The following is a 23,354-nucleotide window of genomic DNA, read 5'->3' as shown; positions in this document are numbered from 1 at the left end:
TAGTATTATCTGCAAACTTTGCCACCTCACTGTTTACCCCTTTCTCCAGATCATTTATGAATAAATTGAATAGGATTGGTCCTAGGACTGACCCTTGGGGAACACCACTAGTTACCCATCTCCATTCTGAGAATTTGCCATTAATTCCTACCCTGTGTTCCCTGTCTTTTAACCAGTTCTCAATCCATGAAAGGACCTTCCCTTTTATCTCATGACAGCTTAATTTATGTAAGAGCCTTTGGTGAGGGACCTTGTCAAAGGCTTTCTGGAAATCTAAGTACACTATGTCCACCGGATCCCCCTTGTCCACATGTTTGTTGACCCCTTCAAAGAACTCTAATAGATTAGTAAGACACGATTTCCCTTTACAGAAACCATGTTGACTATTGTTCAACAGTTTATGTTTTTCTATGTGTCTGACAATTTTATTCTTAACTATTGTTTCAACTAATTTGCCCGGTACCGACGTTAGACTTACCGGTCTGTAATTGCCGGGATCACCTCTAGAGCCCTTTTTAAATATTGGCGTTACATTAGCTAACTTCCAGTCATTGGGTATCGAAGCTGATTTAAAGGACAGGTTACAAACCTTAGTTAATAGTTCCGCAACTTCACATTTGAGTTCTTTCAGAACTCTTGGGTGAATGCCATCTGGTCCCGGTGACTTGTTAATGTTGAGTTTATCAATTAATTCCAAAACCTCGTCTAGTGACACTTCAATCTATGACAGTTCCTCAGATTTGTCACCTACAAAAGCCAGCTCAGGTTTGGGAATCTCCCTAACATCCTCAGCCATGAAGACTGAAGCAAAGAATCCATTTAGTTTCTCCACAATGACTTTATCGTCTTTAAGCGCTCCTTTTGTATTTCGATCGTCAAGGGGCCCCACTGGTTGTTTAGCAGGCTTCCTGCTTCTGATGTACTTAAAAAACATTTTGTTATTACCTTTGGAGTTTTTGGCTAGCCGTTCTTCAAAGTCCTCTTTGGCTTTTCTTATTACACTCTTGCACTTAAGTTGGCAGTGTTTGTGCTCCTTTCTATTTGCCTCACTAGGATTTGACTTCCACTTTTTAAAAGAAGTCTTTTTATCTTTCACTGCTTCTTTTACATGGTTGTTAAGCCATGGTGGCTCTTTTTTAGTTCTTTTACTGTGTTTCTTAATTTGGGGTATACATTGAAGTTGGGCCTCTATTATGGTGTCTTTAAAAAGGGCCCATGCAACTTGCAGGGATTTCACTTTAGTCACTGTACCTTTTAACTTTTGTTTAACTAACCCCCTCATTTTTGTATAGTTCCCCCTTTTGAAATTAAATGCCACAGTGTTGGGCTGTTGAGGTGTTCTTCCCACCACAGGGATGTTGAATGCTATTGTATTATGGTCACTATTTCCAAGCGGTCCTGCTATAGTTACCTCTTGGACCAGCTCCTGCGCACCACTCAGGATTAAATCTAGAGTTCCTGTTGTGGGTTCCCATACCAACTGTCATTTAAAGTATCGAGAAATTTTATCTCTGCATTTTGTCCTGAAGTGAAATGTTCCCAGTCAATATGGGGATAATTGAAATCCCCCACTATTATTGGGTTCTTAATTTTGATAGCCTCTCTAATTTCCCTTAGCATTTCATCATCACTATTACTGTCCTGGTCAGGTGGTCGATAATAGATCCCTAATGTTATATTTTTATTAGAGCTTGAAATTTCTATCCATAGAGATTCTATGGAACATGTGGATTCGCTTAAGATTTTTACTTTGTTTGAATCTACATTCTTTCACATATAGTGCCACTCCTTCCCCTGCCTGACCTGTTCTGTCCTTCCGATATATTTTGTACCCTGGAATGATTGTGTCCCATTGATTGCTCTCAGTCCACCAGGTTTCTGTGATGCCTATTATATCAATATCCTCCTTCATCACAAGGCACTCTAGTTCACCCATCTTATTATTTAGACTTCTGGCATTTGTGTACAAGCACTTTAAAAACTTGTCACTGTTTATTTGTCTGCCCTTTTCTGATGTGCCAGATTCTTTTTTATGTGATTGTTTATCATCTGATCCAGCCCTTATATTATCCTCTTCTGTCCTCTGCTACTGACTATAATCTGGAGATTCTCTATCATCAGACTCTCCTCTAAGAGAAGTCTGTGTCCAATCCACATGCTCCTCTGCAGCAGTCGGCTTTCCCCCATCTCCTAGTTTAAAAACTGCTCTACAACCTTTTTAATGTTTAGTGCCAGCAGTCTGGTTCCACTTTGGTTTAGGTGGAGCTCATCTCTCCTGTATAGGCTCCCCCCATCCCAAAAGTAAAATAAAAGCTGAACCCGAAGAAGCCATCAGGAGCTCAATATAGGAAGCAAAAAGCTCAGTTGTATTCTAGTATGCAGCAAGGGGCAAATTTGATGAGAAAGTATCTGAAACAGAATAACATAGACCGAGCTTTAGGCAGTAGTGATTGTCCCAGTGCAGAAGAAACTGAGGAGTGAAGCATAAATGATGGAAGTCCTGTTACTAAGGAATTAGCAGATATACCTGAAGATAAGGAATGGAAATGTGAGGAAAGTGATGGAGAATTGTCTAGTTTTCCTGGCGGCATAAAGGAGAGTGATGATAAAGAAGAATGGCTCCCATGAAAAGAAGAGTAACAACAAAGAAAAATCTGGTTTACATGAAAAGGAGAGAAACCATAAAGAAGAACCAGCCTCACATGATGACAGAAACAGCAGTGAAAAAAAATTACAAACTACAAATCGATACATCAGATCCTGCTTCATGGCTGGCAATCCTAAACTCTGCTGATATTGATCATACAATTTTGAACAGGCTAGACAAGATTGAGAATCATAGAATCTCAGGGTTGGAAGGGACCTCAGGAGGTCATCTAGTCCAACCCCAGATATGACATTTCTAGTAAATGAGCAGAAGTCTCATGTCTCTAAGTCACACTGCAAAAGAGTGCTCAAGAATGGTGATAAACTGGATCAGCGTTGGCTAGTTTACTCAAAATCAACTGACTAAGTGTTCTGTTTTTGTTGCAAAATGTTTGACAAAAATGCCAAATTGTTCCTTGTACTTTCTGGGTACAATTACTGGCATGACTTGGCTGATGCTCTGAATCAACATGAAAAGTCACCTGGCCATTTTACAGCCTACACCAAATGGATGGAGGTCAAGTCCAAGCTCAAGCTGAATACATGCATAGATGCAGAAAACCAGTGCATTATTAATGAAGAAATGCAGCACTGGAGGAACGTGTTTGATCTCAATTACCCTCCTCCTTGCCTTTCCGTGGCTCGTCGTATAAGTTGCTCACTGAATATAACAGTAATTTCCTTGGTTTGGTGAAACTCCTTGGGAAATATGACAGTGTCACGCATGAGCACTGATGTCAAGGAATTCAACACAAGGTGCAAAAACTAGCAAACCAGATCACTGACTTCCAATTTTGGGCCATCACTGCTGCCAAAGAAATTTCTTAAGACTTAGGAGTTGAGCCTGTCTTCCTTCTGCATCCCAGGGCTTCAGTCTGGGGTATCTCGAAACTCTGTCTAACCAGCAACCCCATCATTTGGCCAGATTGGATTAGGACTGGGATTTTGACCATCAGTCAATGTATTCAAAATGACACCTTCCTCCCTTTTACAATCTTAAAAGAAAGGTTCTATCAGGAGTCTAACAAAGAGTGGCAATACATCCAACTTAAACACGCCATCTCCCATCGGTATGGCCCTGATACCTTTGCTACCCCGACTCACCTCAGTTGCCTTCTTTTCTTCCCAATATTACCCAAATTGCCAATATCTATGGCAACACTTTATGCACACTTGGCCAGCAAATTTAAATTAAACACAGATATTCTAAAAAAGAAATGGGAGGAGGAATAGACCAATTATTCTCTGCTAACCAATGGAAACAAATTTTAGCCAGCGCTCTGAACTGCTTCTTGGACCTCTGTTTAAGATTAATCCAGCAGAAAATGATATGGAAGATGCATTGGATCCCTCTCTGACTGTTCAAAAGAGGTGCCACTAAGTCCGACAAATGTTAGTGCTCTCATTCAGCATGTGCTAATGTAACCCATATGCTCTGGGAATGCTCCTATATGTTTTGGGCAGAACTTAACTGCAGAGTTATTTTTTCTCTATAAAATACAATTGTGTTACAAGCTAAACACGTAATTTTAAACCTAATGGATTTTAATTGGAAGCTGAATAAATCTGAAAAAACTTTGGCTAAGCAGAGCACTAATAATTACTAAAAGACTCTAGCCTGCTTCTTGCTTGCTTATATATACCTGCCCCTGGAGATTTCTACTACATGCATCCGACAAAGTGGCTATTCACCCACGAAAGCTCATGCTCCAAAACGTCTGTTAGTCTATAAGGTGCCACAAGACTCTTTGCTGCTTTTACAGATCCAGACTAACACAGCTACCCCTCTGATACTACTAAAAGACTAATACTGCAAATATGGAAATCCCAAAAGCAACCAACAATTGAAAACTGGAGCATAGACATTGTAAGCTTGGCCACCATGGAAAGAATTGTACTCTGGAACAGAAATACCCCAGAGGAATTCTCAGAGCTATGGGATGCTAAAAGTATCCGAATGATTCTATAAAATGCAAGCCCCTTGCCCCCTTGCTCCTGCCTCCTCTCTACTCTCTTCCTTCCCTCCCAATATTTACCCTTCTTCTCTGAACTTTGCTTTTATTCTTTATCTTAACTTCATAGTTTTTCTTTAATAAGTTGGATTTTTATAAACAGATTTTGTAAATTGTATAATTCACATTTATTTATATTTTAACTATTCATATTACATGCATAATTTAATGTTTCAAGTATAGCTAAGGTTTGGTAGCAAATGGTTAATATATGATGAGAACTTTATGTGTAGTTTGTTATGTGTTATATAAAATATATAATTTTATGTATATAAAATCAAAACAAAACAAAACCAACAGAAAAAGGATCGTCACCACATGGACCTCAGCAGCACAGCCACTCTATCCAGGTGGACTGATCTACTGAGCAACAACACACTGCCCTTCCCGATCTCTGTGTGATAGGACTGCAGAACACAGAGCCTGGATGTCATTTTGTTGTCTGGCCACTGTGACAGGTTCTTCCCCCTTACCCCCCACCACCCCGGGTGCCACATGGAACTGGGTACCACTGAGCCCACTTGACTCACCAGCCTGGGTTCCTGTGAGTACATGATTATGTTAATTTCAAAACAAAATAAAACAAAGAAAAACCCTTCATGTACTCTATGACGTTAACACCACCAGGGAAAGAAAACACAGGTGTCAATAGTCTGAAAAATTGGCTCTCTCTGTGAAAAGTTATTTCCTGGACAGCACTGTGAGCTTGTGGTGCATACAACTATGTAAATATCATGAATTTGTTTTCTATGTGTTCCATATTTAAATCCTGGTCCAATTCCTAAAGCTATGGAAAGACTGACACTTCTAGTAATCATCACTGACTTGGGAACAATGTGCAGTGCTATTCGCCACCTACTTGGGATTACAGCATGGCGAAATTTTTTTTTGAAAAATATGCCATTTCAGTTCACATGACACTATTTGCAGATTTCACACAAATAGTTCTGCTCATGCACAAAAAGGCCAGAGGAATTCATACTACCCCTACCCCATCCCCATTTTGCCCAGCGGCTATGGCACTCACCTGGTGTGTGAGGCACCCAAGCTTGTATCTCAGGAATAGTCCCAATGTGGAATTTTTTGATTCACTGAAAATTCCAGAAAAGACCGACTAGTTGGATCCGAACTGATTTTTGTTCTGAACTGCCACTGAACCAAAAACAGATTTCTCAACACTGCTGTTATCTTCAGCCAAATGGAGGAACTTGAAAATTTGAGTCTCCTGCTGCCAACCCTTGCAGCTCAGTAGAACTGTGGGTGGTTCTTTAAGGATTCCGCTCCTCTCATACTAATTGACTGGAATTACTGTAACATGGCTGCTACTCTGAAACCTGTAACTATCCAGTTACTCAGCTGCTTTCACAAACCAGCTCAGGAGAGCTGATGGCTAGCTTTGTATACCTGCTATGTAAGTGATTTCTCAGAGTATCTTTCAACATACTGTAGAATTAATTGCCCATGGAGAAAGCACATTCCTTTGTTTAGGATGGGTCAGTCCTGTTTGACTGGAAACCCATTTTAAGAATGTGCCCCAGGTGTAAAAAAAAAAAATCCTGCCATTGAAGAATTCAACCAAGAGATCCTAAGTGAGGGTTAATTATACTCAGAAATCATGACTCTCTGCCCAGTCTGGATTGCTCCAGAAAACACCCAGAAAATGTATTTCGGTTTTAAAGGTTCCAACACCACAAAGAAGGAAAAGGAACAATTTGTGGCATAGACAGAGAAAATGTAACTAACTCCACACATCTTTTGTCTGAGGGAGTCAGGGTAGCTTGCCCAGACTAAATAAGACAGAGCAGCCAGGGTGACACAGAAGAGAGGGAAGTGTTTGTTTTGGGGTGATTAGCCATTTACAAATCTCACCACATTACTCCTCTGTACAAGCTAGAGGGTCCTGTTCAATTCCACAGAGATGGGTAAATCTCCCGTGTTAAGGGACAGGTTTGCCCCTTCCCAGGCCGTCAGAGTCTAAGAAGAGTCAGGATACACCTACTCTGCAAATGAAGACCCGTGTCAGCAAGTCTTAGCGCTCAGGTCAACTGACTTGGGCTCATGGGGCTCTACTTTGGGGCTAAAATAACAATATCGTGGTTCAGGTTTGGGCTGAAGCCCGGGCTCTGAAACCTGATGTGAGAGGACAGTCTCAGATCTCAGGCTCCAGCCCAAGCCGGAATGTCTAAATTATTATTTTTAGCCCTGCAGCCTGCTTTGACAACCCCACTAGACCCCTAGCTGCATCTTCAGGTACTCAATACCTTTGAAAATCCAGCCCTAAGTCATTTTTTAAAAGATGCTTTTGAAAAACTCCCATGTCTACACTTATAAACATGGGTGGGGGGGAAACTGCTCCCTTGGGGAGGATAGCCCCCTGTCTCACCTCTTCTGGCCAGGGCCGCACCCCTTCTATCCATGCCCCCACCCCTCCCCTGCCCCTGTTCCAACCCCACCCCACCTCTTCCCCTGATGCTCTGCTCCTTGCTCTCTCCTTCCCTCCCAACTCCCCTCTCCGCTGCAGCCTTGAGACCAGAAAAGTTCTGTGCCTTGACTGGGGACTGTGGCAGGGAGCGAGAGCTCCTCCAGCCCTGGGGCCTTGGTGGGGGAAAATTTTTTCAGGGGCCCAAATTGGCCAGGGCCCCTGGGATAATCTGACACTACCTGCCCCCTGCCCTGGCAGCTCAAAGCTCGGGGAGGCTTAGCCTCCCCCAGCCTTCATTACTCACCACAGATGCTTACAGCAGCACAGCTGCACCGATACAGCTGTGCCGTGAGAGTGCTCATGTAGCCATGTTATGCTGATGGGAGAGAACTCACCCGTCAACATAATAAAACCAGCTCACTGAGCAGCAGTAGCTATGGTGGTGGGACAGCATCTCCCGCTGACATAGCGCTATGCACACGACCACTGATGCTGGTAAAACTTATGTAATTAATTATGATTGTATGGGGCTAGGAATGGTATCACTACATGGCAAGGTCTGACAGTCAGTGCTAAATACCTGAACAGACCCATTTTTAATGTTAATTCCTAAAGGCATTAACAAATTTACTTGTAAGTTCTCAGGTGATGTGTTCTGTACTCTCAGGGTAAGTGCTGTAATTTTTGGGGAGAAAATCTGCACTTTTCTCACTGAATGGAAGTTGAATACCTGCTTTAAGTGGAAGGCCTTAGACATGAAGTTGCTCCTGACATCTTCAAAATCATCATTATTATTATTACTGTTATTACTGTTAATATTTAGACTGTAAGCTCTTTCCCTTAGGAGCTGTCTCTCATGATGTGTATTTACAGCACCTAGATCCCCACCAGAGAAGCAGCAGGGAGTTGTAGAGCTTGTGAGTGATGGAGAGATGAGTGTGTGTCTGTTTCTCATCTCTTCCTCCAAAGGAATCTGTTTAGAAACAGCAGGTTCCTGGTGGAGAAGTTTATCTAGGGAACACATACAGACCAGGAGAGGGGAAGGCAGTGGGGCCCGAAAGCTGAGCACAGAGCTGAGCTGGGCATTCAGAGGCAGCCTGAGAATTTCAGAGCAGGCCTGAAAAAATAATCTATTTTCATTCCCACCATGTACTCAGTTCCTGTCCACTGTGATCACCTGACTCTGCACAGGGCTGGCCCAATGATTGTGGGGAGGGTCAGTGAGAGACTCATTAGACAAACTTTACTGATGTATTTTCCCTGCATGTAGCTTTATCTTTATCCTCCTTTCCCAGGCTCCTAATGCAGAGAAGAAGGCTAGTCTGGTGGTTTAGCTGTTCATTTGGAAGACCCAGGTTCAATTCCCTGCTCTGTGACAGTCTTCCTGTGTGACTTCAGGCAAGTCATTTATGTGCTCTGTGCTGTATGTTCTGCTCTCTGAAATGGGGTAACAGCACTTCCCCACCTCACAGAAGTGTTGTGAGGCTAAACACAGTGTACACCCACCCCCAGTAGATATAGTGACTCACAGACCATCTTCTCTCTGCAGGGCCCACCTCCCCTCTCCTCAACATCCCTGGGACAACCACAGCAATTGCTCACTTGGGAAAGGAATCCTAAGGCTATTTGAATGCAACACAGGAGCTGAAAACAAGGGGGAGGAGCCAGACAGCTCTCTGCAGGTCACAGTTTGAGGAATGCATTACAGCCATGACCAGGTTCCCTTCACATGGCAGGCATGTTCTCTTTTGTGGGACCACAGAGTCATACAAGTCTTGGGGCTCCTGGAAACTGCCCTGCCCCCTTCAGAGACAGGCAAGCTGTGAACCCCCATTTTCCAGTCCTTGCAGGGCTGTCATGGTCCCTCAGAGGGAGAGAGACAGAGACAAGCAGGAGAGACACGATGGGGCAGAGACAGCAGCTTCTCTGGTCTGTTCACTTTGCATTTAAACGTCTCTGCAGGAACGTGGGGCCAAAGAGACTAGGATATCAGAGGCTGGAGCAGCTCATTTCATGAGACTGGGAGCCATGTGCCACCGGGTGCCTCAGGAATAGAGAGTGAGCTGGGAACCTACACCCCAGACCCAGAAGAAAGGGCGGAGTCTCTCCCCCGTGAATGAGATTGATGGGAAAGTGAAGATCGGGTCCTCGCTATCAGCATTGAAAAATGCCACCTGCCCCTGTTCACAGTCCAGAGACACCTGGATCCTGCTGGGGATGCTGCTCAGAGACAGGGGGGTTGAAGGTGAGGTGAGAGCCTGGAACTGGAACCCCCACCTCTGCACAGCCCAGATCCCCCCCTCAGGGGCAGGACTGAGCTCCTCCTTTCTCTTCACAGACTCTCTGGCCACCCCCACAGCCCAGGCTGTCCCATCCCCAACCTCCACCTCCCAGCAATGTCTCCCTGAGGTGAATCCCTCACAGCCCAGCACACAAGGAGACAAATCAAATCTCTGGGGATGTTCAGGGTGGTTCAGCCGTATGACGCCCCAGGTCAAAATTTTCCGATCCACAGACAGGAGAAGCTGGGGATGAGCTGTGTCTGGATCCAGAGTCACACTCACTGGGGAGAGAAGCAGAACACTTCAGGAAGAGCACAGTCCTCGCAGGAAAGCCCAGCCCCAAGGGAAGTTTCTGGAGGGAAAGCCCCTCAAACCAGGGGAAGGGGAAAAGGTGCGACAGTTCTGAGTGGCCTCTCTACTCCATTTTCCTCAATAAATATGAAAAAGGAATCTGGGGTGGGATTTTCAGGAACACCTGAGGGAGTTAGGGGCACAAGGCCCATTGGGACTTGACTTGTGCTACCAACTCCCTTAGATGCTCCTGACAATCCCACCCAGAAATGTCCATGAGCAGCGCCGGGGCAGAGTAAAGGGTGTTTGGGGGCCTGTCGGTGAGATTTTTTCTGTGTATTGGCTGTGTGTCAACTGGCTGCTCAGGCTGATGTCAGGATTTTGGGGGTACAATGAAGCCAGGCCCCCATTAAACTCAATGAGGTATTTCTGTGCCTGTCACACGACAGCTTTGGACAACACCTGATCAGTTCCAGATGGGCCTGGTTGAGGCACAAACAGGAAGAACCCTGCTGACTTTGGGGACAATCAGAAAACTGGAAAAGTCCAATTTCCACTAAAGTCAGGCCCACAGAGGCCCAGCATGATGTGGGCAGAGGGATCTCTGGCTCCCCCTGCTGCCAGCTAAATGTATGACAGGTAGCTGCTAGGGAGGTCTCACACTGCATTGCTTATGTAGGCTGAGCTGTATGCCCAGCTGGGCCCCTTTCCCCCAGTACAACCCATTCCCACAGGGAGGTCCCTTGCCCTCACTGTACCCAGCTCCCCAAGCAAGGCCTCCTGCCTGCCCAGTCCAGCCAGTGCCCTCACCACCCCCAAGCTGGTACCCTCACCTTCATCTGGTCTCAAATTTCCAGCCATGCCCCTCAGTCCCACTCTGACCAGCCACCCCAGCCATGCCCCTAACTTGCCACTCCAGTCAACCCTCCCCCCCCACACACTCCATAGGTGGGTCTCACCTCACACTGTCCAGGCCCTCTAGCTGGAGTCTCCATTCCAGGGCCGCCCAGAGGGGGGGGACAAGTGGGGCAATTTGCCCCAGGCCCTGGCCCCGCAGGGGCCCCCATGAGAGTTTTTTAGGGACCCTGGAGCAGGGTCCTTCACTCACTCCGGGCCCCTGGTGCTTCTTCCGCTCCAGGTCTTTGGCGGCAATTCAGCGGTGGAGGGTCCTTCCACTCCGGGACCCGCCGCCGAAGTGCCGGGTCATCGGTGGCAATTCAGTGGTGGGGGTCCCGCTGCCAAAGACCCCAGGCCCCCTGAATCCTCTGGGCGGCCCTGCTTCATTCCCTCCCCGCGCTGGCCAGACCCCACTAGCTGGGCCCCTAACTTCCTCTGCGCCCCAGCCACATCCTCCTAGCCATCCTGGCTAGCCCCAATGGCCAAGCCTCTATTTGAACAGAAAAACTGGATAGCAGACAGAGCTCGGCCTACATGAGCAAATGTGCGACGAACGTGTGACAAACTAGTGATGTAATCTTAGCTTGCGATTTCCTTAGAATCTAATCATTTTTATACTGTTTTAGTGTGCTGTGTAATTTTCTATCTTTCTTTCTTTCTTTCACAAGTAAACAAAGATATTATTTTGGGGAAGTGTCCTTCCTTCTAATTTAGTAATAAATAAACAAACAACAACAATAATAGCAACTCCACCTGGAAACGTACCCTTGCCATCTGATCCCATGGATTTCCCCTTTCCTGTCTTCAATTCCAATGGCAGAACTTCTAGTGGAAAGAACAGGGGAAAGAGACAAGACTTCATGCTATCATGTTTATGGGGTGTCACTGCTCTTTGTTAACATAACTGCATTTTAGTTATGACAGAGAAACCGATAGAGCCAAACATAAAGACAGACAAAGCAGTGAAGAAAGAGCCACACCCATTTTTCTAGTGTGGCTAGGTTAAAACTGATCAGAAACTTTGCCTTTTCCCTCTGATGGCAGTGTAACCCAGTGGTCAGTGTGTTTTGTCTCTGTACGTGCCCAATCCACAGAAAATGCAAGTCTGTGACAACCCCAGCGAGTTCCTTAGTTCAAGATGTAGCGATTCCTGTGCTCAGCTGAGGGTGCTTGGTTTGATTCCCCAGGGTTGGCCACAATAGTGGCTTTCACGTAAGAAGGGACTTATCTGGGTTTGAAGCATTGGGGACCTCAGCTGTTTGAGATGAGCTTTGTCTGTTGAGCAGAAGTATATAACCCACTGGTAAATGTGGTGTGTCCCACCTCTGATCTACAGGGGATGTGAGTTTGTTACAAAACTCAGGTAGAAAGCTTGGCTCCACAGATAAAGTTCTCGACACTCATGATTTTAGCTCTGGAGCCCTAGTTCAATCCATGCTGTGTTGGCCAAGCTAGCAACTGTCACAACAGCATGTCAGTGCACTTTACTGTCACTCAGCAAGTTACACCACCATCCAAAGAGACAGCATCTCAATTTTTAAAGACAGGGAAAGTGAGGCTCACAGAGATTAAGGACTAGGTTTTTTTTCTTCAAACATGGCTGCTTCTTTATGGTGTAGAAAGGACTGATATTTTCTTTTATAAATTCCCTCAATTATTACATCTCACTCTTGTCCCCACTGTGGAACAGAATTATCCCTAGAACTGAGCAGAAAGTAGTTTTCCCATCTTTCAAATATTTTAGAGAGTTCAAAACTTTTCTCCATCTCAAATTGGGACAAAAAATTGAAGTCTTAAAAATATTTGGTAACTCAAAAGAGGGGGAAAAAAATCAGTTCAGGCGAATCAAAATGTTTCATTTTGAAAGTTCCCAAACAATTCCTTTTTAATTTCCACCGTTTTTCTAACTTTTTTTTAGTCTAAATCAGCTGAAATTATACAACAAAAGGTCACTTCAAATTTTCCTTTAAAAAATGTCAACATGAAACATTTTGACAACTATGATACTTATTTTTTCCACAATTTTATTTGAATGGTCACCCCATCTCAAAAAAGATATATTGGAATTGGGCAACAAAAATTATTAGGGGTATGGAACGGCTTCTGTAAGAGGAGAGATTAAGAAGACTGGGACTTTTCAGCTTGGAAAAGAGACGGCTAAGGGGAGATATGATAGAGGTCTATAAAATCATGACTGGTGTAGAGAAAGCAGATAAGGACGTGTTGTTTACTAATTCTCATAACACAAGAGCTAGGGTCACCAAATGAAATGAATAGGCAGCAGGTTTAAAACAAATAAAAGGAAGTGTTTCTTCACACAACGCACAGTCAACCTGTGGAACTCCTTTCCAGAGGATGATGTGAAGGCCAAGACCATAACAGGGTTCAAAAAAGAACTAGATAAATTCATGGAGGATAGGTCCATCAATGGCTATTAGCCAGGATGGGCAGGAATGGTGTCCCTAGCCTCTGTTTGCCAGAAGCTGGGAATGAGCAACAGGGGATGGATCACTTGATGATTACCTGTTCTGTTCATTCCCTCTGGGACACCTGGCACTAGCCACTGTCAGTAGACAGGATACTGGGTTAAATGGACCTTTGATCTGACCCAGTAGAACCATTCTTATGTTCTTGAATTGGGACATTTTTTGAAACTGATTCCCAAGCAGTTATAATTATCCCCATTTTAAAGATGGGAAAACTGAGACACAAAGCACGACACATTTTTCAATTTAAAGTTAGGAGATTAGCCTTTAAACACAGGGATATTGGACAGATACGTTCACTCCCCAATACCCATTACCACTGTGGAAGGAACCAGGATTTGCCCCAGTTAGTTTGTAATTAGCTTCTGTCTGTTACTATTTCCCAAGGAGTTAGCAGTGGATTCACAGCCCTTTGGACCAGCCCAGATTGGGGCCTGCAGGCCCTGGGGAACACAGGGCTGTTTGGGAGCAGTGGGAAACCTGTCTGTGGAAGGATTCTCCTTCCCACCGGGGCCCATTTACACTGCATTGTAAATAGGGAAAAAAGCCTAGCTCTGGACAGATGAGAACTGCCCTTGTGCAGGAACCGGCTAAGACAGTCACACAGCCCAGCAGAAGGGGCAGGCCCAGGCCAAAGGGGACTTTGCTGCACTGATTCTGGGCAGCGCTGTTACCTATAGGCAGCTCCACTTGGGGCTGCACTTTAGACAGACCCCAGCCCATTAGGGAGTCTCTTAGCCCCGATCCAGGAGGCACAGCAACCTGAGCCTGTAGTTTTGAACTGCAGGAGAAGGGCTGTTCGTCCCTCTCTGTAGAATGTGGCTGAGTAACTAATTTGGGATTATTCTGCTGGCTGCTGTGAAGTGGCGGTTGTTTCCTCCTACAGTCACAGAGACTCCTCTCAATATTCCCTCCTAGTTCCCTTCTCGGTACCTTTCAGTTTGTTCAGAGTCAACTTTACAGCAATGTTTTTCTGACAGAAATGGCTGAGGCTCCTTTCCAGCTCAGAAGAAGCCTCCAGCAGCTGCTGGAACTGCCCCTCCTCAGACCTAGAGAGAAAAGAAAATTTTTTTGTGTGTGTGATTTTATTACTACACGCTAGTTACAGCAGCTGGGCTGAGGACCTGGAGTCTGAGGACCTGTCTATGTGGGGAATTTTCTAGAAGTATATGTGTATGGTTATATCACTGGAGCTCTGCCAGAAAACCCCCTGGGTTGACAAACTTATCCAGCCTCTGAGCAGGCACAGCCCAGGCAATGGCAGCACAAGCTTTCTACATAGTGGCCACTGATGTGCTTCAGCACTGACCTGGAGACAAGCTCTAGGGATGAGAGGGGAGTTGTCTCCCTGGCTAGTTCAGTCCTTGGCTTTCATCTTCTGTGAGCCAGGATATTCCCATGTTCTTGTATTTATTGCATGGTGGGCATCTGCCCAATAGGAACTGGTCTGACAGCCCCAATCACCCATTCCTGAAATGATTTCACCTGTGTCACCAAACCATAAATTAGGTGGCAAATGTTCTGATCACTGCTGACCTGTACAAAAGAATAGCCAGTGACTGTGAAAGGTAATGAAAGACCCGTATTCCATCCCCAGACTCCTGAGGCAGCCAGTCCCCCAGAGATGGACATTTCCATGTTTAGGGTAATAACCCTTCTCCTAGGACTCCAGTCCTGTATAAAAGGGTAACACCCTGGGGTTAAGGGTCAACACAGGGAGATTGGTCTCTGCAGTGTGACCCTGCCACACACATGGTGCTGTTGTGCCCTGGGGAGATGTGCTAATAAGGTTCCCGAGCCCCTTTCCAATGCCAAGAAGCGTGAGGGGGAGTGAGAAGGAGCCACGTACCTGCTCATGGTGCTCCTGATGTCCTAGAGGGGAGAGAGAGAAAAAAGGGAACTCAGTCCCACATGCCCCACACTGGGCATTCCTCCTGCTCTGGAGGGGACTCACTGTACCGTTACCACTTCCGTTCCAGAGGGAGTTTTTAGGAGAAAGTTTGCAGTTTTAAACAAATTGATACATTTATTTTCCAAGGCTCATGATTCAGGAACCTTCCCTCCCTGTGTAGGGATCTGAGAGGGGTTTATAATGTCCCTCACCTGCAGGAACTCACTGGCTGGCTGCCGGCACTTCCCCTCCAGCTCACTGATCTGCTCACTGAGACGGGAAATCTCCTTGGAGAGTTTGGTGACATTTTCATCCTGCAGTTTCACAATCTCCTGGTCCAGCTCTGCCAGTCGGGCCAGCAGGAGTCGCTCTTGTTCTCTCAGGAACTGATGCAGCTGCTCAAACTCAGACATAATCTTCTGCCTCTCAGCTTCTGTCTGTTTCTGTAATAGACAAAAAGAAACAGAGAGAGGCTGGTCAGGGTCATAGAGAGGAGTCATGGGTCAGGTCATAAAGCCCTGGGCGTGAGGGAAGGAGCATTTCACTGCAACCCCTGAGAATTCAACACCTGACACTTGAATGTGCCCTGTGGTCACAAGGGAGAAGATTTTCCCACAGGTTCCAGTTTGGACCCTATTTCCCTTCGAAGGAAGGTTTTTGTGTCTCACATGAGGAGGAATTTCTGTGCCCATTGCCTTCTGGAGATCCAGGTACTGGGCAGCAAGGAGTGGGGTTCAGCCAATATTGACAGGGACTTTGGAGAGAGGCCAGGGGAGAACGAAAAACCAATAGAACAAACAGATGAAAAACCAGCAATATTGTAAGTATGAAGACAGGATCCTCATTGTTTTTACAAACCATATTGAGAGAGAGAGAGAGAGAGAGAGAGACTCCACCAAACACACAGAAACTGATTCCCCCTCTTCACCCCACCCCACACAGAGAAAAACCCACAAAGAACAGACAGCTACTCTACATTTCTCTTACCTTTCTCTCTGCTGCAACTGGGGGGTGGACAGCAGGGGCAGGTGCTTGGTCCTCACTCCACTCTCTGGCCCCTCTGGGGCTGTGTGGGTCCCAGGCCAATATGCCCTTTCAGGGTGGTGAGCCCCAAAACTTCCACACAGCCTCCCGGGGATCCCTTATCCCTGCATCCCAAGGTGTGGTGGAGCACACTGCACCCAAAGCCCTGGGGATGCACTTCACTGCTCTGCAGCCAGCAGCAGCCAGCTGGGGGCGGGTGGGTGTGTTTTCCCTCAGATACTTTCATTTTATGTCAAACTTCAAAATAAACAGAGACAAATAAATAAAAAACCAAACAAACAAAAACCTCTTCACTGGACAGCCCACTTTAAACATTAAGAATTGCAAAGTTTCATCTTACTAGTTTGACAGCCCTGGAGCCTGATATCCTAATTAGCCTCAGCACAGGGGCACATGGGCATTTTCCTGACAGCGTGACTCTGCCTAGAGCCAGAGAGCCCAATTCTCAGATTAGATGGTAGTTCAGTATAAAACCTTCTCCCACTGCAGACATTCTACTGAGAAAGCCACCAGAGGAGCCAATTATGCTATGTATGTACTCATGTGCTCCTTGTGGGCACCTAAGTCCCATCAACAGCAGTGCCACACTTAGGAAATAGGGTGGGCAGTAGAGTTTTCCCACAGTGCACTACATTCCTAGGGCTAGAGTGTCACCACGGGGGGGGGGGTGCTAAGCACTCTGGGATAGTGTTACTTTGACTCAGGCCCTGCCTATGCACAGCAGTGTGGATGCCAGAGCCCTAGGTTCATGCATGAGTCAGCAAATTGTTAGCCTAGGGTTAAAATGCAGTGTAGACACTTAAGCCTGGGGTTCCTTGATACAGGTCAGCTGACTTGAGTCTCACTATCCCTAGGCCTACACTGCTGGACAGACATACCCTCTGGGGTTATGCCAGCGTAGCTACGGTGCTGTAGTATACTTTCAGCTCAGGTTGACATTCCAGTGGACAGGGCATTGGACAGGGAGTCAGAAGACCTGGGTTCTGTTCCTATCTCTGCTCCTTGGTGACCTTGGCAAGTCACTTACCCACCTTGTGCCAAAATGAGGATTATGATATTGACCTCCTTTGTAAAGAGCTTAAGAACATAAAAATGGCCATACTGGGTCAGACCAAGGGTCCATCTTGCCCAGTATCCTGTCTTCTGACAGTGGCCAGTGCCTCAGAGGGAATGAACAGATCATAGAATAGAATCATAGAATATCAGGGTTGGAAGAGACCTCAGGAGGTCATCTAGTCCAACCCCCTGCTCAAAGCAGGACCAAACCCAACTAAATCATCCCAGCCAGGGCTTTGTCAAGCCTGACCTTAAAAACCTCTAAGAAAGGAGATTCCACCACCTCCCTAGGTAACCTATTCCAGTGCTTCACCACCCTCCTACTGAAAAAGTTTTTCCTAATATCCAACTTAAACCTCCCCCACTGCAACTTGAGAGCACTACTCCTTGTTCTGTCATCTGGTACCACTGAGAACAGTCTAGCTCCATCCTTTTTGGAACCCCCTAATCATCAAATGATCCATCCCCTGTTGCTCATTCCCAGCTTCTGGCAAACAGAGGCTAGGGACAGCATTCCTGCCCATCCTGGCTAATAGCCATTGATGGAACTATCCTCCATGGATTTATCTAGTTCATTTTTGAACCCTGTTATGGTCTTGGCCTTCACAACATCCTCTGGAAAGGAGTTCCACAGGTTGACTGTGCGTTGTGTGAAGAAATACTTCCTTTTATTTGTTTTAAACCTGCTGCCTATTCATTTCATTTGGTGACACCTAGCTCTTGTGTTATGAGAAGTAGTTAACAAAACTTCCTTATCTGCTTTCTCTACACCAGTCATGATTTTATAGACCCCTGTCATATCTCCCCTTAGCCATCTCTTTTCCAAGTTGAAAAGTCCCAATCTTCTTAATCTCTCCTCTTACAGAAGACGTTCCATACCCCTAATAATTTTTGTTGCCCTTTTCTGAAGCTTTTCCAATTCCAATATATCTTTTTTGAGATGGGGTGTCCACATCTGCACACAGTATTCAAGATTTGGGCATACCACGGATTTATGATATTTGATACATGATATTTTCTATCCTATTATCTATCCCTTTCTTAATAATTCCCAGCATCTGTTCGCTTTTTTGACTGCCGATGCACATTGAGTGGATGTTTTCAGAGAACTATCCACAATGACTCCAAGATCTCTTTTTTGTGTGGTAACAGTTAATTTAGACCCCATCATTTTATATGTATAGTTGGTATTATGCTTTCCAATGTGCATTACTTTGAATTTATCAACATTAACTTTCATCTGTCATTTTGTTGCCCAGTCACATAGTTTTGAGAGATTCTTTTGTAGCTCTTCACAGTCTGCCTGGGTCTTGACTATCTTTAGTAATTTTGTATCATCTGCAAATTTTGCCACCTCACTGTTTATCCCTTTTTCCAGATCATTTATGAATATGTTGAATAGGACTGGTCCCAGAACAGACCCCTGGGGGAGCTATTGATGAAAAATGCTATATAAGACCTAGGTATTATCTATTAATATTGGAGTGCATCTCCCCTGCTGCACTGTGGTCTCCCCTCTGGCATCCAATCTCTCATACAAGCCAGTATTTCTGAATCAAACCTTTTCTGAACTTTCTCCAAGAGAAGTTTTGATATTTTGATGTTTTGTCCTGGATCCAGATGAAAATAAATATTGAAATATCAGAATTTCCCATGGAATGGAAATTCAATTTTTCAGTCAGATCCATTAATAACTATTGGCACCTACCAGATGTTCCCAGCTTCTCTGTGTATCCATCATTTGAATTTCCTGTAGTTTTTCTCTCTCTTTCTTCAGAGACATCAAATAGGTTTCAATTTTTTTCTGAGTAGAAAAAAAAGTTGTAATTATTTGAGAGTTTATTTATTTACTGTGGGAGGGTGGATTTTAGGAACAAAATCTATGTGCATTGTCATACTGGAGAGGGGTGGTAGCTGCCTGTAAGTGTGTTTTGATCTATGGGTATTTGTAGAGTTTTTTGAAGTTTATGGTTGTGCTAGCCCACTTTCATTCATGCTAAATGAGGGAGCAGTTCAGTGTCCATTTGTTTAGTGATAGCTGAAACAACAGATGCTACCACCCAAGTCATGGGCCAACACAGCGAGGCTGGAGTAGAAGTTTACCCACATGGACTGAGGGGTTTCCCTGGGACTGACTGCAACCACAGAGGCTGTGGATTGATTGGATGGCAGCTGTGTCAGTCTGTGTGTAGCAGAAGGGGGGGACGGGGGGACAAGAGAAAAGTAGCCAGAATAGCCAAAGAAACACAGACAGCGTGGCCCAGAGCGGAAGACAAAAGAGGGAGTTTGTTTTGGGCAGAATGCTGGCTGGAAAAACAGGCTTGGACTTGTGAGCAAGGAAACTGCCTTCTGTTGTCTGTGTCTGGTGTGTTCAGGGAAACAGAACTTTGTGTACATTTTTAAAAAAATAAACATGATTGCACCCATCTAATACTCCATTATCAATTTCTCCTCCTAATGGAATCGGCCCTAAATTTTGACTAGTAGGTCAGGCCAAAAGGGATGACATTTTAAACAATCGTTGATCAGACAGACATTGAATGGAACCAAGTTCCTTTTCCATTACCTATTGGCATTAATGTAACCATCAGAATACAATAGAGCAAGATGGATACATTGGAGAAACGTCTGATGTGTGAATTAGAGTTGGGTGACATTTTTTTCAGTAAATAATTTATTCATTGAAAAATTCAGTTTGGGGCCAACTGAAACTGTGAATTTGGGTCACATTTGGCGAACAGTTTGGGCGGGAGGGGGAGGAGGAAAAATACAGAAAGTCAAAATGTTTCAATATAACATTTTCAAAACAAATGTTACAACTTTTTCATTTTAAAATGATGTTTCAGTTTTAAATTTAGTTAGATTTAACTTTTTTTTTTACAAAGGGGGGAAGAAAAGGGGAAAGAGCGCTCAAAATTAATTGAAACATTTAGTTTCAGGTTGAACAAAGTATTTCATTTCAGATTAAAGAAAATATTTTGTTTGACCCAAAATGATTTGTTTTCCCAGTTTTCATTTTGGTTAAGGGAAAAATGCTGTTGTGTGTCAATCTGAAACTATTACTTCTTCCGGTTTCTCAGGTCAGTCACTGAACTGCAAAATCAATTATTTCCCCAGCTCTAGTGTAGCTGTCATTTAAAAGTTTCTGTTCTCCAGAAAACTTCTTTTATTTAATCTTTCATGCAATCAGTGTGTTACAGAGTTGGGAAATTCTGTTACAATAACAGCAGATAGAGAGAGAGGAATTAAGTGTTATCAGCAAATTGCAATGAAATTGAACTGTCTTTAAAATCTAGACCTGAAGAAGAGCTCTGTGGAAGCTTGTCTTTTTCACAAACATAAGTTGGTCCAGTAAAAAATATTACCTCACTCACCTCATCTCTTTAAAATCCAAAGCTGTAACTATCACACTACATGATGATGTCCTACCTTGTACTCCTGAGCAGCCTCCTCTATGGGAACCACAGCGTGAGCTCTGTGCTCCTTGGATCTGTCACACACCATGCAGATGAGGGTCTGATCCTCCTCACAGAACAGTTTCAGGGCCTCCCCATGTGTCTCACACACTCGCTCACCTTCGGCTCCTTTTGTTACCTGTAAGCTCAGCTGTTTGGCAAGTTCTACAACATTTGCCAGCTGCCTGTTGGGCCTGAAGTTTCTGTGTTGAAGGATTTCTCTGCACTGAGGGCAGGAGAAGTTTGCATTGGATCCCTGCCAGCACTGGGTGACACAGAGCCGACAGAAATTGTGCCCACAGTCTAGAATCACTGGGGCTTTAAAATACTCCAGACAGATAGGACAAGTAGCTTCCTCCTGAAGGCTTTCCACGGGGTTCTCCGTAGCCATGACTCTCTGTGAGGGAGTGTAACTGGGTAGCTGTGCAGCACTTTGCTGAGCTCAATCAGGTTTCCGGCTAGCCCTGCACCAGGAAGTGGGCGGGCTCTCTCATGAATCTGACTCATGATGTCTTGCTGTGCTGGAAGGAGTCAGTTGTTAAAGCGATAGCCCAGAGCAGTGGCTCTCAACCTTTGCAGACTACTGTACCCCTTTCAGGAATCTGATTTGTTTTGAGTACCCCAAGTTTCACCTCACTTAAAAACTACTCCACTGCAAAATCAGACATAAATATACAAAAGTGTCACAGTCACACTGTTACTGAAAAATTGCTTCTTTTCTCATTTTTACCATATAATTTAAAATAAATCAGTTGGAATATAAATATTGTACTTACATTTCAGTATATAGTATAATAGTATAAACAAGTCATAGTTGTATGAAATTGTAGTTTGTACTGACTTCACTAGTCCTTTTTTTGCAGCCTGTTGTAAAAGTAGGCAAATATTTAGATGAGTCGATGTCCCCCCTAGAAGACCTCTGCATACCCCCAGGGGTATGTGTATGCCTGGTTGAGAACCATTGGCTCAAGGAACACTGATGAGGAATGGAATATTTTCTGTCTAAGGATGACACTGTTATTAAGTTCATGGTAAATAAATTGGGAATGTTGTGAATATCTGTCCGTTACTTACAGAAATATAGGATGACATTGTAGTTTTCTCAAACAATTAAACAGTACAATGCTTGGAAATGCAGTTAAGGTCAAAATCCTTATTGCTGTGCCCATCCTCCACCAGACTCCTGGAGCCTTGCATATAATATGAGGCGGAACTTTTGTTTAGGAAACTTTAGATATAAATTATGTTTATTATGGTAGTGCCAAAGGACCAACCAGAAATGGGGCATCCATTGTGCTAGGCACACGGACCAACACTTTCAAACTAATTTCAGGGACATTTGTGGTGTTAACTTGCTAATAAAGCCTCTCTGAATACACACACAATATAAGTTCCTTTATTTTATTTTGCTAAATAATAATATAGAAACACAGATTTACCCTATTAATGACCGTGCTGAAGTACAGTAAATGTAGCACTCTTTCCCGTTATTAGCATCCCTTATTTGGACTGAGCTGGCAACAGTCCTGTTGCAGACACAGATTCACTTTGCTGGAAGTATACCCCTTAGTGTGTATTCTTTCTTAGTTTTGCCTCATAGCAATTCTGGCCGTGACAGGATTTTCAGCATCTGGGCAAAAATTCACACACAGCAGAGAAGTGCTAGCCAAGGCCCCCTTGCCATTTACCAACATGGGAAGGACGGGGTGGGTATATGTTAGTGAATCCCCAGACTGAAAATCTATGGAATAGCAGATTCTCTCTGCTTATTTTTCACTAATTTCCATAACCTCTCAGGCCTTGATCCAGCCCAGCTATAACAGCACCGCTAGTGCCTGGGAGGAGGGACTTGCAATTAAATCCCTGGTCAGTCTCAGCAGAGAGACAGGGACACAGAGGTAGAAAATCAGGGGCTATCCCAGCCAGAATGGCGCTGCTGGGGAGTGTGAGAAATGGTCCCAGCTTCCCCAGGGCTGAGCTCTGCCTCTAACGCGCTGATTCTCTGTCTCCCCAGTGAATGTGACTCTGGATCCAGACACAGCAAATCTCCACCTCATCATTTCTGCAAATCACAAAAGTGTGAGACGGGAACATGGGGACACAATCTGCCTGAGAGATTTGATCCTGTTCCCTATGTGCTGAGATATGAGGAGTTCATTTCAGGGACACATCCCCGGGAGGTGGCAGTCAGGGGCTGTGGATGTTGGTGGACCCTGGGGGCTGCCAGCAAGTCTGTGAGGAGAAATGTTGTGGGGGGGAGGCGGGCATTCACCTTTAAACCTGAAGGGGGGATCTGACCTGTGCAGTAGTGTCAGGGTCAATACTGGGCTCTCACCTCCCTTGTGACCTTTCCTGCCCTTGACTGCAAGGCCCAGGAAGATCTGGGTCTCTCTGGACTATGAAGAGAGGAAGGTGACATTTTGCAGTGCTGATAAAAAGGCCCCAATCTTCACTTTCACCAGAGCTTCATTCACTGATGAGAAAATCTTCCCTGCATTCTAGCTCTGTGATACAGAATCCCTGTTCAAATTGTGTCACTGAGACACAGGATAAAATAATTCATGAGGCCCATGCAATGGGATTCTCTAGCCTCTGATGTCCTAATTCTGATGGGCCAGGAGGACTCCAGTGTTACTGTGTGGTAGAGCTGGGTGAATATTTATTTCTTGGGTTTGGGGCCAACCAAAAAAAAGTTGAAAAAATCATTTTGGGCTGAATTATATGCTTAGTTTGATCAGAAACAAAATCTTTTTCTCTTTCTTTCTTGTTAAATCTAGCTAACTTCTGAAACAAAACATCATTTCAAAATGACAAGTCAAAATATTTCTTTTAAAAATATCAAAATAAAATGTGAGAGAGACAAGGAGGGTGA

General features: G+C 44.6%; 1 protein-coding gene across 2 annotated transcripts; it reads right to left on the bottom strand.

The window, feature by feature from the left end:
* Positions 1-7,130: 7,130 nt before the first annotated feature.
* LOC123345416 (zinc finger protein RFP-like) lies at positions 7,131-20,964 on the bottom strand. Of its 2 annotated transcripts, none has more exons than XM_044982275.1 (7): positions 20,457-20,964; positions 18,736-18,831; positions 15,140-15,370; positions 14,886-14,908; positions 13,970-14,085; positions 11,304-11,375; positions 7,131-9,643 (listed from the first exon to the last, which is right to left on the bottom strand). In XM_044982275.1, exons 1-7 carry the CDS (start codon positions 20,871-20,873, stop codon positions 9,126-9,128), a joined length of 1,473 nt encoding a protein of 490 aa, XP_044838210.1. In that variant the 5' UTR covers positions 20,874-20,964; the 3' UTR covers positions 7,131-9,125. The 2 variants fall into 2 exon arrangements, with proteins under 2 accessions (XP_044838210.1, XP_044838211.1); XM_044982276.1 differs by having other exon boundaries at positions 11,316-11,375.
* Between the last annotated feature and the right edge of the window lie 2,390 nt (positions 20,965-23,354).

This window comes from Mauremys mutica, chromosome 12 (assembly GCF_020497125.1).
Source record: "Mauremys mutica isolate MM-2020 ecotype Southern chromosome 12, ASM2049712v1, whole genome shotgun sequence".
NCBI classification, from domain to species: Eukaryota; Metazoa; Chordata; order Testudines; family Geoemydidae; genus Mauremys; species Mauremys mutica.
This window is presented reverse-complemented; position numbering and strand designations above follow the sequence as displayed.